Consider the following 16,505-nt stretch of genomic DNA (forward strand, 5'->3'; position numbering starts at 1 on the left):
TAGACAAAAAGGTGAAACGGTAATATATAATATTTCAAAAATTATATTTTAAGAATTATATTTCAAGAATTAATGATTATATTTCAAGAAATATAATCAACTTTTTGATTATATTTTGTTAACAGGTGTATTTATTTTATTAGGAGGTATTAGTAAACCTTCACTAAAATAGCGACTAGGAAAACTTAATGTAATGAGCTGAATCTGAATTTTCTGAATTACTTATCTGAATTTTCGTTTTATCATTTCTTATGAAGAAAATTAAAAATTAAAACATAACAAAAAACTCTCCGATAAATAGATTGATTATCTATTTAGATAGAAAAACATTTTATTTCTGTTATAGATACTCTTCGATTACGAAAACCGAGCGGAATCTGTACAATTTGATCGCTTGAAATTAAGTCATGTGGTGCATGCCAAGAAAGAAATAATTCTGTCGGCAGGAGCCATAAATTCGCCCCAATTATTGATGCTGTCTGGAATAGGCCCAAGGAAAGAACTGGAAAAATTTGGTGTACGTATTGCTCAGCTTCGATTGAAGTGAAATAGTAGTATTTATTAATACCGTTTCAACGCCGCTGGGTCTTCAACCTAGAATAAATATAAGCCAGTTGAACACCCAGAGGCGTTCATATGTGAAAAACATAAATTTCAATTTCAAACGTGAATGCAACAGTCTTATGAGTTTTATATCAAGGTCGTCTGTACAGCTAGTTGACCTACAAATATGTGGTTTACAAATTAACAGTACCAGATAAATTTAATGATAAATTTACTGTTTTTTTTTTTAAATAAGTAAAAATTAAGTGAAAATTGATAATAAAAATGGTGCCCTTTTAAACGTCAAATATTCTCACTCACAAAATACAAAATAAAGCTTGAAACCCACTGCTCTAAAGAGCACTGTTAATTAATTAAAAGCATATATTTATTATTAAGGCTGGCAAGAAAGCTGAAGGTATGTAGACAATAAAACCCCACAAATTCTAGTGACGCAAGTATATTAGTTATTGTTAAGGAAACGTTATTATAAGAAATTATAATAGTTATTGTTAAAAAAACGAAATGAACTCGGTTTCTTAGAGGAGCGATTCTTAAACTGCCGCGATCCCTCCGAGAGGTGCAGGAAACATTAATAAACGTGATAAATTAAATATTTAATTTGAATCTATCGAACGTATTATTCACTAGAACCAGTCATTCAGTATTTGTTTAGTTATTGCAGAAATAAACCTCATCAAGCATGATTATGCGAACATGTATATACAGGAGCCTAAGTTCTTTTCAAATGAGTATTGCTTAAAACTCAGTCTCATGCGGAAGTGAAAAAGCTTTTCATTCGGCGATGTTGGCATATTGTCTCTGAATATATTCTATTAACGTACAGAACATATAAGGAAAACTCACAGGACGTGCAGTCATAACAAACACGTCTTTGTTGACAGATATTAAAAACACGTTTAGTAATAACTTCTTCAGCTAGTTGAAGAGAATGCCAATTTCTTATAGAAAGTACGTTGTGGAAGTTTTCTTTAAACCATTGTACCTAATATAATAAATAAATATACTCGGAACGTACTCTTTCAGATTGAAGAGTATGTTACGTGTTTCTTAGGTCAATGGGACAGATTTTATTTGCTACTTAGTTGGCTCACAGAGATTTTCACTTTCATTTCTTTAGCCGCCTCCAACGTGCAGGTTCTGGATTTGAATCTTAATGTCGCATTGATGTTTTCGAATACCTTGATTTACCACATGATTTCACTGATTTCATACGTTTAATGGGTGGGCTATTCGTAAATAAAACAGATAAGAATCGAACGAATGCTTACGCATACTACTTCAGGCTTTAAAAGATACATCTGAGAGCAAACTTGCTGCATGATATATTTATAACAACAACAACAATAATAATTGAAAGATATTTAAGGGAAAGTTAATAGTCGTTTAACTTGTCAATGACCTCAGCAGGACAGCATCAAGAAAGAGACAGGAGGTCTTATATGAGAGTGGTCTGAAAAGTTCTCAGCCTCAACCATAGATGGCAACACTATTGCCAATATTTTTTTCTAAGTTGGTACATCTGTCATAAGCATCCGCGTGAAATTGCAAGTCAAGTAGTTTGTTTTATTCAGATAGCTGTAGTAAAAGTGTTGTCAGTATCCCTTGCAATGGATAAAACTGAGTATCGTGAGATTATAAAATTCTTTCTAAAAGAAGGTTTAATGCCAAAAGAAATTCATTCGAAGTTCATAAAAGTTTATGGGAACTCTTCACCATCGTTTCTACAATTAAGAAATGGGCTGCCGAGTTTAAACGTGGCCGTACCAGTCTTGAAGATGATAAAGGAAGTGCAACAACACAAGAAATCATTGATGACCGGAAAGTCAAAGTGCTTGATATTGCTGAGACTATAGACATTTCAAAAGAAAGTAAGGATAAATTTTGCATTAAGATTTGTATATGAAAAAGCTTTGCACAAGATGGGTACCGGGCTTGCTCAGAGTAGATCAAAAACGCACTCGCCTGAAAATCTCTGAACAGCGCTTGGAATGTTTTAACAAGAATAAAACTGACACAACAACAGAATCCAAACAGTAGTCAAAAGAGTGTGCAGAAGCCAGTTGTTCAGCGCCAAAGAAGACAAAGTTGGTTCCATTAGCAGGAAAGGTCATGGCATCGGTGTTTTAGAATGATAAAGGCATTTTGTTTATTAATTATCGTGAAAAGGGTAAAACCGGGGAATATTATTCCGATCTTTTAACCAGATTAGACGGAAAAATACGTGAGAAAAGACCCGCTTTGCAGAAGAAAAAAATCATCTTTCATCAGTACAATGCGCCTGTCCACAAAGGTGTTTTGGCAATGGGAAAATTAAGGGATCTGTTAAGGTATCTGCACTATGAATTGTTGGAACATCCACTCTATTCCCCAGATTTGGCTCCCTCTGACTTCGTTCTCTTTCCAAAACTAAAACTCTTCCTCGCTGGTCAGCGTTTTACTTCGAATCAAGAGGTGATTGTAGCTGTAGAGGAATAAATGTAGTAGTCTTAAGGGAGATTATGTTGAAAAATAAAAAAAACTTTGAAATTATTAATTCGTTTTTTCATTGTTATGCCGAGAACATTTCACACAGCCCTCGTACTTGCTGCTCAAGAACAAGTAATACAAACGAATGCAATAAAGGCGAAGATTGAAAAGATCTGTAACGATAGCAAATGCCGACTGTGCAGATATAAAGAGACAGTGGAGTACCTAATTAGTGCCCATATAGACTATAAACAAAGGCATGATCGGTGAAAGGAATGTGGTTTCCAAACTTGCAAAATACTCAGCAGCACACGCTAAAAAACGTTTCTGAAAGCGTTTTTCAGAAACGTTTTTTAGAAACGTTGTGAAAATGCCAAGATATGGGACTTTAAAATTCAGAAAGGTAGACTTGATCATAATATGCCAAACATGACCGCAAACGAATAATGATATGTGAAATTTTTTGATGTGGCAATACCAGGGGACAGTAGAGTAGAAGAAAAAGCTCATGAAAAACTGATCAGGTATAGGAATCTGAAGATTGAAATTCGACGAATTTGAAGCAAGAAAGCAACGAAAGTTCCAATTGTCATAGGAGCGCTAGGAGCACTACCAAGAACATTTATGAAACATCTGGGAAAGTTGAGCCTCCCAAATATAACACCATCTCAACTCCAGGAAATTGCACTTTTAGGGACTTCTCACATTTTACGACATCTAGTCGATTCCTAGGCTTGTGGATAAGGCTTGAATTGGACTCATTTTCCAGTGAAAGATTTCCTTATTCTATTTTATGTTTCTTGTTACTCTTTTAATGTGAACTCTGTTAATTGGATAGAAGAAGAAGAAGAAGAAGAAGAAGAAGAAGAAATAGAAAAAGAAGAAGAATAAATGAAAACCTTTAACATTAAAAGAGTATGTCTGTTTAGAAATCCTAGGTTGCTTGTTTTACATTCAGCTGCTTGTTTTACTTGCAAATAAATGTCCTATTTCTCTTTTAAAGGAGGTCGTTGTTACTGGTTTCCTTCATTTAATATAATAATAAAATACTGTGAAAAGAAAAGAATCAATACATGTGGTAAAAAAAGATAATCAATGCAATTCTCTGAGCACTTGAAATTAATTCCCACTTTATGCCCGTTTTGATTGTTCGGAAAAGTGTCAAGTCCTGTAACCATTTATTTATTTGGTGAAAGATCTAGTAGAAAACTATTTATCCATTTCATAATCATATTTTGTGTGTTCGGAGTTACCCTAAGTATAAATGCAATATCTCTCTCTCTGCTTGCTTTGTTTTATTCCAGTAGGCAATAAACAATTCAGCAGCTTGTTTTACGTGCAAATAAATGTCCTATTTCTCTTTCAAAGGAGGTCGTTGTTACAGGTTTGCTTAATTTAAGATAATAATAAAATAGTGTGAAAAGAAAAGAGAATCAATAGATGTGGTAAAAGAAAGATAATCAATAGTGATTATATTACAGCCAATGAGGCAAACAAAGTTTATCTTTTAAAACTTCGAAAGTTTCGAAAAAATTATCGAAATCTCAGTTGCTTTACTATTATTCTACTTTAAAAATGTATGATGTCTCTTAAAGATATAAGCAGGAATATTCGTCTTTTATTAAAGCTTTTGGTGTAAAGATTTACTGGTCATAAACTTATTCCACCAGATCAAGAACCGCATTAAAATTACTAATAAAAGACAAATATACAGTTCCCAGGCACATCATGTGACTTTTATGTGTTTTAATACCAAGGAAATTAATCCTTAAATTGTATTCTCCTAATCACCTGCTTACTTTTGCCATATATTTTTTTGAAGTTTCAAAAGTGAAAGAAGGCTTGCTTAGTTGGTCATCAAAAACGGCGAAAGGATATCCTTGCTTTTCGTACTTTCATGTTAAGAATTGTATCTTGAATTTTTCTGCAAATAAAATTTTGTGTGTGTGTGTGTGTGTGTGTGTGTGTGTGTGTGTGTGTGTGTGTGTGTGTGTGTGTGTGTGTGTGTGTGTGTGTGTGTGTGTGTGTGTGTGTGTGTGTGTGTGTGTGTGTGTGTGTGTGTGTGTGTGTGTGTGTGTGTGTGTGTGTGTGTGTGTGTGTGTGTGTGTGTGTGTGTGTGTGTGTGTGTGTGTGTGTGTGTGTGTGTGTGTGCGTGCGTGCGTGCGTGCGTGCGTGCGCGCGCTTTAAATTTAGGTAGCATTTTCATTTCTTCCCTTTTGCACCAAGAGATTTTAAGACGGAGAATTTTCATGGTTATCAGACTTATAGGATAAGATTCGTGTGAATTTTAAAAATGAATAAAAAAAGGAAAAAAGAGACAAAAAAACACTGGTCAAATGCATGCATAGAATATTTTAAATAGAACAAAGTTATAAACTTCAGTGCATGTAACTTTGTTAACACCCCAACCGGCCATGACGTGACTTAGACGTCCAGCAAAATCTGGCTAGGATTCTGTAAACCTATTGAATAACATGGATAAGAAGTGCGATTTGGTATCGCTATTTCATCCACCATGGCCGGTAGTAAGGTTTTTAACAGTACTTCATCCCAAAGAAAGAGTACGATTTTCCTGAAAGAGAGATAGAGAGAAAGAATGTTTCCTGTAAAAATCTTTTCAGGACACTTTTCAGCTTGTATGAAATTCAACCCAAATTCCTTCTCAAATGAAGAATTATGCAACTTATCTGCATTTATTTCTGTGTTCATCTTTTATATTTTATTGACTTTCTTACATGAAATGTCTTTTCAGTACGATTTGAAAGGCAAAGTACAAGCAATTATCCCCATTGTGCGAACTTACACATACTGACCACTGAATTACAAACTTTTATTAATATCGTGTTGGACCTCATTTACCCCGAATTGCAGCACTTATGCGATTTTGCACAAGGTGTCGGATTGCATCTACTGTACTTCTACAGCATAACAGGCGTTCACCAGACAATCCTTTAAATTGCTCATATTTGACGGAAGAATATTTTGCTCCCGATCTAACAAGTCCCATACATTCTCGATTGGGTTCAGATCTGGATTTATGGTGGCGAGGGAAAATGGTTGAAATTCGCTTTCATGGTCGCTGAACCACTGCTGAACAATTCCTGAGCGGTGGACAACCGCCACCTGCTACGTAAAAAGTAAACATTTGAGGATGCACTTGATCGGCAACAATGTTCAAATATTCTTTCGGGGACAATGGACCGTCCAACAATATCAGGGATCCTGTTCCGTAACAACAGAACACGCCCCACACCATGACCAGAACCTTGGGTTGTGTTTACAAGGCAAGCTGGAGTTCATTGCTTTTTTAGCTTTATTATTATTATTTTTTATTTATTTATTTTTAATATACTTTTTGTGTTTAAATTGCGCATTAGTGGTTAGAGTTGTTATTTTGTCTCTTTTGCTTATATATATATATATATATATATATATATATATGTTAATAATACCAAGCAATTTTTAAAACCTGGTTTTACTCCATTTCCCAAGTAAGCAAACAGACAAATAAGTCAAGTTTGCGCCTGCAAGTGATGCAAGTCTGGCTGATCCTACAGGTAGTGCAGGTTCAGGGCAACTCGTGGTAAAGGTGGCATGAGCTCTGATCACTAATCTTAATATTTACCCTTAATGCCAAAACACATCTCCAAGAAGGAGATGCATGATGTTTTGTATTAAAGGCAAGAGGCCACTACCCAGACCGGTTTCGACCTTTATTGAGGTCTCATTAGTGGGAGCTAGGCTAGAAATACCAAGATTTAGTAATACAGAGCTCATAAGTATTTTACCAGAACAAGTTACCATAAGGTGTTTTAACCTTATTAAGTAAAAATCTCTGGAGGAGATATAAATGTAGAAAGTATTTTACCTTGGGTATAAATTTTTAAAAATTGCTTGGTATTATTAACATATATACAGGGTGTTCGGGATAAATTTGACAGTTTCGTAAGGAAAAAGAAAATCTTCTTTGTATCCATTAAATTTAATGAATTGACAAAAAAACATTACAGGCAGAGTTAATTACAATACTATCAACAAGATTTACTCAAAATAACCACCATTAGCATCGATCACAGCTTCAATTCTGCTTCGGAACCTCGAACAAGCTGATGCTACAGTCTCCCTGGGAAGGGCCGCAAAAACTGTTTTAATTTTATCCATTAACTGGGCTTTTGTATTACTGGAAGTGCGATTGGTGTCTTTTTCAACTGCGCCCCATACAAAATAATCCATGGGGTTAAGGTCTGGGGAGTTTGGAGGCCAAACATTTGGACTGGTGAAGTCGTAGAAATTTTCAGACAACCATTTTTGACTTTTCCCAGAGGTGTGGCAAGGGGCCGAATCCTGCTGCCATACATACGGCCTACCATTGGCTACCCTTGTTATCCAGGGCTTGACTACAGTTAGAAACTCCACGAACAAAGCCCGAATTCCAATGCCAGGGTTCTTCAACACCTGTTCCTGCAGATTTGCGAGGAATTCTGCTGTACGAACGCAATCAGATCGTCTGCTAGGGATCTTTCTTCTTGCTACATCCTCGTAGTCACCATTGCAAGTCTCTAGTTCATGCCTGATTGTTTTTACTGTATTCAGGGAGCATTGGGCAGCAGTCGTAATATCCTTATTTTGATGGCGGGCACGAATCATCATGATACAAGTTATTCTCTTCCATGATTCAGGTGGGTTCCAGCTATCCATCCTTTCTGCATCTTGTATATGAATGAAGAAGGGTCCAAACTTTTAAATGAAGAGAAGTGTGTGTTAATACATGTAACTTACGGAAAAATATAATTAATTATAAATATGTCAAATTTATCCCGAACACCCTGTATATATATATTTCATGCGACTGTAAAGAACACTTCAAGCAAATACAAAAATGAACATAGAGACTGAGCGATTCAAGTCTGTACGTATTTCATTCCACACATTACTATTTATGAAAACAGCATCTAATATACTCCATTATAACATTTTTTTATAAATAAAAAGTTATAAAAACACGTATACCGATATGAATCTGGTTCTTTTCCACATACGTTTAGGTAACGAATCAAACCTAATTATTAAACTAACTATCAAGTTTTCGAAAAACAGACATGGTAGTTCTATTAACTAGTTGAAAATCTCCGGCTTATAATTAGCAGCGACTTGGAAGATTTCCTGAAACTAGGAAAATGTCACAGCATTCTCATTTTATGTTATATTGTAACAGCATCACCACAGCGTCCCTAAAGTCATGGCGAGACATCACTTATCAATAGCGATCGCATCCACCAAAGTATCTTTTTGTTTTTTAGTGTCATGTTTCAGACCTGTTTGACATTTTGCGGGATGAAATCCGACTTTATCTTGTATGAATAAAGGTTGCTCGCTTTCAAATGAAAATGTTCATATAAATATTTTCTTTGCGTCATAATGAGAACTGAATCGAGGTCTTTTCCGTGTCTTTCCACCAATTGAGTCACGAAAAGGCTCAATTAAGCGTGATCTGCGCTTAAGTATATTCTTTAAAATGCATAGCATATTATTATTATTATTATTATTATTATTATTATTATTATTATTATTATTATATCTAGCAACACAAAGGCTTAGTGTTTTCTAATAAAATTTTACTGTGCACTGTCTGTTTACTATAGTCTCTTGATCTACTGGGAGTCTAATAAGAAATGAGGCAAAATATAAGCACACTTTCACGAGATACTTTCACTTGAAATAATAATATTTCACGAAAATGGTCATATATTTTATATATCCAAATTTATTCTCGAGAATATTCACATCATTTTACATGAAGCCCACACACAAAAGCTATGAAACCATATCACGTTAGTTCAGTATGTAGATTTAGAGAAAGAAGGAATCTCTTCATGTATTTCTTCAACAGCTGAAGTCTGTATTCTTTGAGGAAGGTAAAGGGAGTGAAATTGCTTCAGAGACTATAGGTAGATGGAATGATATAGAAAAAGAAATAGAAACTGGTTGATCAGTTTGAAATTGGACATGAAATGGGCAATGAATATAGAAGAAGCATAAGGCAGAAAGAGAAAATCCATGAGGGTGTGATTGTACTGAACTGTGTCCTGAAACATCATGCAGATGTATATTCACTTAATTTCACAGTTTCGTATATTCTCGTATGCATAATGTGTTTATGCGTATTGAAAGAGAGGGAGAGACCATCGTTTTGGGCAGCACATATCGAAAGAATAAAACTAAATAAATATTGATATATAGCGAAATTGTTGATTTTATCAACCTACTAAGAAACTCCATGAAGATACATACTCTGTACAATCCCTACCATATTCTACCATATTGGTACAATATGGTATCATAAATTGGTACAATCTGTACCATATTGGACCTCCTAAAAGTCCAAGAAGTTTTATTTGGCTTTAAAGAAACCAAATACATTTTTGTTAATTTTTAGTTATTTACTGAAACTTTCTGAGCTCTGTATTTTTTTAAGAAGAAACGTTAGTAGAAAAATTTGGCTTGGTGATTTTAGCTTAAAATATATATTTCAGATTCGAGTGATTGCTGATCTTCCTGTTGGTCGCAACCTACAAGATCACATCTATCCTGGAGGTTTAGATTTCCTCGTGAATAAGAAAATTACATTTGTCCCGCTACGACTCACAAATCCTTTTGATGTTTCCAAATACATATACTATAGAAAAGGTAAGCATACTGTTTTTATATACAGGGTGTCCATATTGGACCTCCCTAGTTTGAGCGTGTTACTACTACTTAAGTGTAAGAATGGTGTCGAAATCACCACATTTTTGTAAAAAAATTCTGGATTAAACTAGTAGAGTTTCGGGAAAACGTTTGAACAACCCAAACTTTACATATTTCCACATTTAGATTTTTAACGTCCTTTGAAACTAGAGAGGGCCGATGTGGATACCCTGTATTTAAAATTTGCGTAATTTGGACAATAGAGTAGTAAATACGATATACATAGATATTCAAAGAAGAGTTCTCCACAAGCTAAAAAAACTTGTTCAATTAGGAAAGTATCACATTTTACGTTTAAAATCAGATTAAAACGTTATAAAATCCATACTATGTAAACTTCTTTCTTCTCAACTTCGCCAAGATTGCTCCGTTGGAGTAAAAAAAAAAAAATTAGAACCAAAATTTACTTTTGTCATTTCATGCAGAATAAGCATGAACTAAACTTATTGTAATTACTAGTTAATAAACATATATACACTGTGTATTTTCGTAAAGATATCTCTATTATCATATATTTTTGCACTAATTATTAATCTCTTAATAGTCCTAAGACAGTTTAAGTCAGACTAAGTGGAGTTATACATTAAGTTCTTCCTGAAAGTAATGCTTCTATTTGATTGTTTCCCCATCGAAAAGAGATATGTCAGTAAAATTAAATTATTTTCGTACAGTATTTTTAACATAATCTCTCCCCCATTCAATACTTTGTTCTCCAAGCGAAACAAAGAGACAAACAAAAAAGGTAATCATCCGTTCAACAACAGTCCAGGTCCTCCTTACGTCTAAAGGAAGAATGGTCCAAAATTTCCATTGATCGCTATCGTACGCTTGTGGAAAGCATGACCCGTAGGACTGCTACAATCATTACAGCGAAAGGAGATCCTGCATCTTATCAATGTGGGTGCCATGGTTGTTTGTTCTTTACACTATGGTGTCCATTGCTTCTTTCCTACCAGTGTGTATATAAGTAGAAGAAATGTTTTTCGCCTACCACCTTTCCTATTATTGTAATATTCTCTACCGCGCATGTAAAAGAATGAATGGACAATGAGCTCTTCCACTGGAAAAGGCTTTGCTTTAATTTTCACCATGGGAGAGGAATATTTCTATGTGACCTAGTCAACTAATGGTGATGTTTTGTTGTTTTTTTTCTTTCTTAAAATCAATTTTATTCAGCATAGAGGGAAATCGGCCAGAGAACACGGAAGAAATTTATAGACAAAAATCAATGTATGCTTTATGTCTTATCGTAGATGTGTTATTGTGGACTGTGTATACTGTATGTAATAGCAGAGGATTACGTAGTTGTGGACAGAAGTGGATTGTCCATAGCGATATCACGTAAAAATAATGAAAATATTCTTAATATTATAGGATTATTATATTATATTACCTATATAATAATCATTGTTAATTCGCTGTCTCTTTTTCACGGTATTATTAAAAATCATAAACTTGCTTCCACTATAAAAAAGAATTTATTGCCTCTTTAAACATATTGCTGAAACAATGGCTGTGCACGTACAATGCTTGATGGACTGTTGCAGGGATTCTCAACCTATGGTACGCGTACCACTGGTGGTACGTGAGCCACTGCCTTACTGGTACATCTAATATCTTGAATTAAATATAGTGGTATGCCACTGGAAAAGGTTGAGAACCCCTGCTGTATTGTATTTCCAAGCATTTGCCTAAGTTAAAGAAAAAAGAAGTGAAAAGAACGAACAGCTGATATGCGTGTCAGCTGTTCGTTAGATAAATAACAGGAAAACAGATTGGAAAGAAAGATTCTAGTAAAGCAGCGGTTCTTCTGAAGTGGGGTGATCTTACAATATCTGGAGTAATGAAATTAAGAAAACGGCATAAAATAAAAAAACAAAAAAGGAATAAAAAGAAAGAAATGAAATAATTATTTACTAATAATGTAAAAGAGAAATTTGTTGTCGTTGTTCATCTAGCTTTATTTATTCAGCTAAAATGCTAAGATACTTTGGAGAAAAAGAAAAAAAAAATATTTTCTTCGGTTATGAAATAACAGTAGATCTTTAATATCCTTTAAAATAACAGTAGATCTTTAATATCCTTTATTTCTATCTACAGTATTTTATCATCGCTGAAATTAAGCTTTTAAGGGTTTTTTTTTTACCATTACAATTTACGCACCGACAGAAAGTTCACGTATGTAAAATACACTCTTTGACTCTCTCTCTCTCTCTCTCTCTCTCTCAAAATAAATAAATAAATAATTAAAAAGGCGACTATACGGACGTCTGGAAAACACTCGTATTTTAAGTAGTGCAAGCTAAAGCAACTACGATACCAATGTTGTTTTTCATTAAGTTCTGTCTGTGATAAAAGTTTTTAAACTTTCCAAGTTTTTTTTTTTTCACAATGAAGACAAGCCCTATAAACTCAAAGAGCTATCATGTTCGTCTACAGCAGGTTTTTACAAACATCCATGCCTAATGTGAAAATCGAACTCACAAACTAGTGGTTGGAGAACGGGCATGCTATCCACTCGGCCAACCAGGCCAAATAAGTTTCTTAAGTGTCCGTTGAAGCTTCTCAGTCTGAAAAGTAATTTGGATCTGCATTAATTTCTTCAATTAAATTTTTCTGAGAGATTCTTTCATTTATAAAGTGAATTCAATTTCTAAAGTGGTTTCGAGCGATTCAGGTAGACGAAATATGCGATATGTTCCTTATTTTGTTATTAAAGATTACTAAACATGCAAAATAGCTTTATAGAATCCAAGATATTATTGAACAGGTAGAAGCATTTCCTGTTTTTTATTACTGTTGTGTGGATATTGAAAGAATGTAAGTATTACTGGAATCAAGAACCTGAAATTCCATTATGTCTATCCGCAAAGAAGAGATACTATCAGATAAGTATATTTCTTTGATTAGTTGGTTATTCTGGCTATTGAGGCTCACTTTCTTAATAGATTAGAGTTGCATTAAGTGAATAAATTATATGTGATAGCCTAGGAACCGAGACTGTTCAGTTATATAAAATTGATTATTTGAGAAAAATGTTTTAATAATTACTGTGTTCTGTATTCCATTTTAGGACCTTTAACTGTTCCGGGGGGAATTGAAGCACTGGGCTTTGTCCAGACCAAGTATGCTAATTACACAGATGATTATCCTGATATTCAGTTTCATTTTGTAAGCGGCACCTTATCTTCGGATGGTGGAATTACACTGCGAAGAACCATGGGGGTGAGAAGATCAGTGAGTAAAATACCGTTTTGCTAATTGAGATTTTGAAACGAACAAATTATACTAGAAAAGATATTGGAAGAAATGCTTTGCAAATTAGAGCAAAATATGCACAACAATATCCATTATTTTGTCATCATCCGTATTATTAAGGCATCATTTGATTAATGCATATTTTTCATTACCATTTCTGATGTTATTATCACAAAATAAGAAATGATGGCTTCAATACATATTGTTGACCCAATATATATACCTACCGGCCACTGAATTAGAGACTTTCACTCAGATACGTAAACGTCACTTTCGCAGCGCATATGCAAAATACTTGGTCGGGTGCATCACCACGTGTTTTAGGCAACCATTTAAGAAGGCTGCTAGCAGTAATCGTCAGTAGTGCTGATTACAATGAAAAAAAAAAAGGATTTGTTTCAAAGGATCTTTCAGATTTGTGGGTGCACGTTTGACTTGAGCCACGATTTTGAAATCGTAGAGCTCATTGGTTTCTCAAAAGGTGAAATATCACAGGTCTTTAATCAGTGGGAAAATGCTTATCAGACAGGCTTAACAATGATCTGTCAGGAACGAGATCGCCATTCTCTGAGAAGGCTTGTACGGAAACAGAACTTCCAGTGTGCAGTAATTGACTGAAACATTTAATGAAGATTATTCTCGACACATATCTCACTGAACTATGCGCTGGGAATTGAAGAAAATCGTTATTTGCAGTCGCCTGCCTATATAGAAATCTCTGATTTTGACTGAAACATTTAATGAAGATTATTCTCGACACATATCTCACTGAACTATGCGCTGGGAATTGAAGAAAATCGTTATTTGCAGTCGCCTGCCTATATAGAAATCTCTGATTTTGACTGAAACATTTAATGAAGATTATTCTCGACACATATCTCACTGAACTATGCGCTGGGAATTGAAGAAAATCGTTATTTGCAGTCGCCTGCCTATATAGAAATCTCTGATTTCTGCGAGGAACCGTAAATGCCGTATACAGTGGTGTCAAGAACATCGTGACTGGACACTGGAAGTCCGAAACAAGTCATGTGGTCCGACAAGTGAGGGTACACTTTGTTCTGTATCGACGGTAGGCCGAGAATTTGGGGGGGGGGGGGAGTAACCCCATAAAACTATGAACCAGTTTGCCTTGTAAACACAAATAAAGGTTGTGGAGTATGCTGGTGTGGAGCATCTTCTGTTGGTATGGAACGGAATCCCTGACATTAATGGTCTGGTATCCTTCCAGGAATATCTGAATATTGTTGTCGATCAATTCCGTCCTGCAATGTAAACTTTTTATAGAGCAGGGAAAGTGCCGGCCTGATTGGAGAGTGTTTAGCGTGTCCGCTAAGAGGCTGCGAGTTCGAATCCAGCCACGGGCATGGATGTTTGTGATTGTCCTACAAACTCTGTGTAGAAAGGGAATCTGCGAGCCTACCACTTATTCTAACAGATGACTTCACTACCAAAAACCCGGTGAGGTACAGGAGTGACCGCACGACGTCTACGGACGTCAAATGTAGAAAAAAGAAAAAAAAAGAAAAAAGAGCAAGTGACGGTTGTTTCATGGACGGCAATGATACTCTCCATCGAGTAATAATTGTTCACCAGTGGTTCAGCGACATGACAACGACTTTCTCTATTCTTTCTGGTCACCACAAAGAAGTATCACAGTACATAGTCTGAGTACCTGCATTATACATCAGGTTATTATGGCGATTCTAATGAAAGTGAAATAATCCGTCATGAAGCTTGGTTGTCCGGGTGTCAACCCATACTCTGTGAGTTCGAATCCCACTGTGACACGGATGTTTATGCATGTCTTCCGTTGTAGATGATTGTCATCACTGAGACAATCCCAGAAATATAATGGTGCCAGTTGATGTTTTCGAATCATCTCAAGCTAATCTTCAGGAGCAAGGCCAAACTGAAAATGACTGGCCGAATTGCTGGACATTAGATCAAAAAAATGATTTTTGCTCAAAAAATAAATGGATGTATATTTGCAAAAAGAAATTTGGCTGTACGCCTTGCAGAAAAGTTAGAACTCTTGGAATTGAAGCAAAGATGGGAATGAAAATTTCCAAAGAATGGGCTAACAATGAGTTTACGTATTCTGGCACAGATGAGCTCACTTCGAAAAAAAATGTTCGATCACAGAAAATCTGATGCACAGAAAGCAGCGTTAAACATTGTTTCTGAAGCCGAAAAAAAGACACTTGAAAAGGTTTTTCTAAAATCATTATCTGGTGAAAAAGAAATAACCGCAAAACATTTTCGAACTGCATATAAAGTAGCAAAGTAAAACCAATCATTCCATAATTTCGAAAGTGAAATTGATCTGCAAGAATGAAAGGAATTGAAATGGATCGTATTCTTCATTCAACAAATGCATGTATTAATATTGTGAATCACGTAAGTGAACAAATGAGAAAAAATGTGTTTAAAGAAATCGTTCAACCCAAAAATATAATTTCATTGATAATTGATGAATCAACAACAACAATAATAAGTAATAAAACTACTCTCATAGTGTATATTCGATGCTGTATCGAAGGTGTTGGAATTTAATTTAAATTTAATTTTGGACTTGATCGAACTTGAAAACGTAACGATAAAAAGTGTATTTGATTCCTTACTCCAATGTCTTAAATATTATGAGATGAAAGAAGATTATTTAAAAAAATATTTAGTTTCTCTAGCATGTGATAGCGCTGCTGTAATGTTAGAGTGTAAAAGTGGAATAAAAAATTGCTGTCAGAAAAATTTCCTTCTATTATAGTTTGGCATTGTGTTAATCACAGACTAGAATTATCAGTAAGATGCTGTAAAGGAAATTTCAGGAATGAATAGATTCAAATCATTTATTGATAAACTTTATGTCCTATACCATGCTTCGCCAAAAAACAGTAGAGAGTTGCATTTATGTGCTGAATCACTAGAGGTTGAGCTGCTGAAAATTGGAAGAATTTTAAGTACTCGATGAGCGTCATCAAATTTCCGTTCAGTTTTGGCTGTGTGGAATAATTTTGAATCTCTAGTGCATCATTTTGAAAATGCGATGCATGATCCTAGGAGAGATAAAAATTACAAATGTACTTATGATGTACTTAAGAAGAAAAATAACATCTACAGACTTTTTATTGGATCTAGGATTGATGTGTGACGCTCTCCAAGAATTGTCTGAATTAAGTTTGAACCTGCAAGACAGTGACATGAACCTTTACAAGGCAAATCAAAAAATAAATGCACTTGTACAAGTTTTGGAAGAAAGAATACAGAATTGTGGACCCTATTATAGATGTGCTGCAGCTGCTGTACGCGATCTACGCTTTCGTGGAGTTTAACTTCACGAAAAAGTTCCAAAAAATAATCCTCCTATTGACCCCAAAACATTTTATACCAAATTGCTTGACCATAAACATTGGCCTGAAGATATTGATGCTCAGCTAACATTCGGAGAGGCGGAAATTAGAAATTTG

The 16,505-nt window shown here is 34.9% G+C and overlaps 1 protein-coding gene across 1 annotated transcript in view; it reads left to right on the forward strand.

Annotated features, from left to right (window-relative positions):
* LOC150099035 (glucose dehydrogenase [FAD, quinone]-like) overlaps window positions 1-16,505 on the forward strand; it is a 60,880-nt gene that overhangs the window by 30,112 nt on the left and 14,263 nt on the right. Inside the window, exons 6-8 of the mRNA XM_090405795.1 lie at window positions 347-517; window positions 9,567-9,720; window positions 12,854-13,017. Of these exons, the coding sequence (XP_090261921.1) occupies window positions 347-517; window positions 9,567-9,720; window positions 12,854-13,017 (489 nt within the window). The remainder of the gene's footprint in view (window positions 1-346; window positions 518-9,566; window positions 9,721-12,853; window positions 13,018-16,505) is intronic.

Source organism: Typopeltis vanoorti, chromosome 15 (assembly GCF_054136105.1).
Source record: "Typopeltis vanoorti isolate ZY-2024b chromosome 15, IOZ_Tvanoo_1.0, whole genome shotgun sequence".
NCBI classification, from domain to species: domain Eukaryota; kingdom Metazoa; phylum Arthropoda; class Arachnida; order Uropygi; family Thelyphonidae; genus Typopeltis; species Typopeltis vanoorti.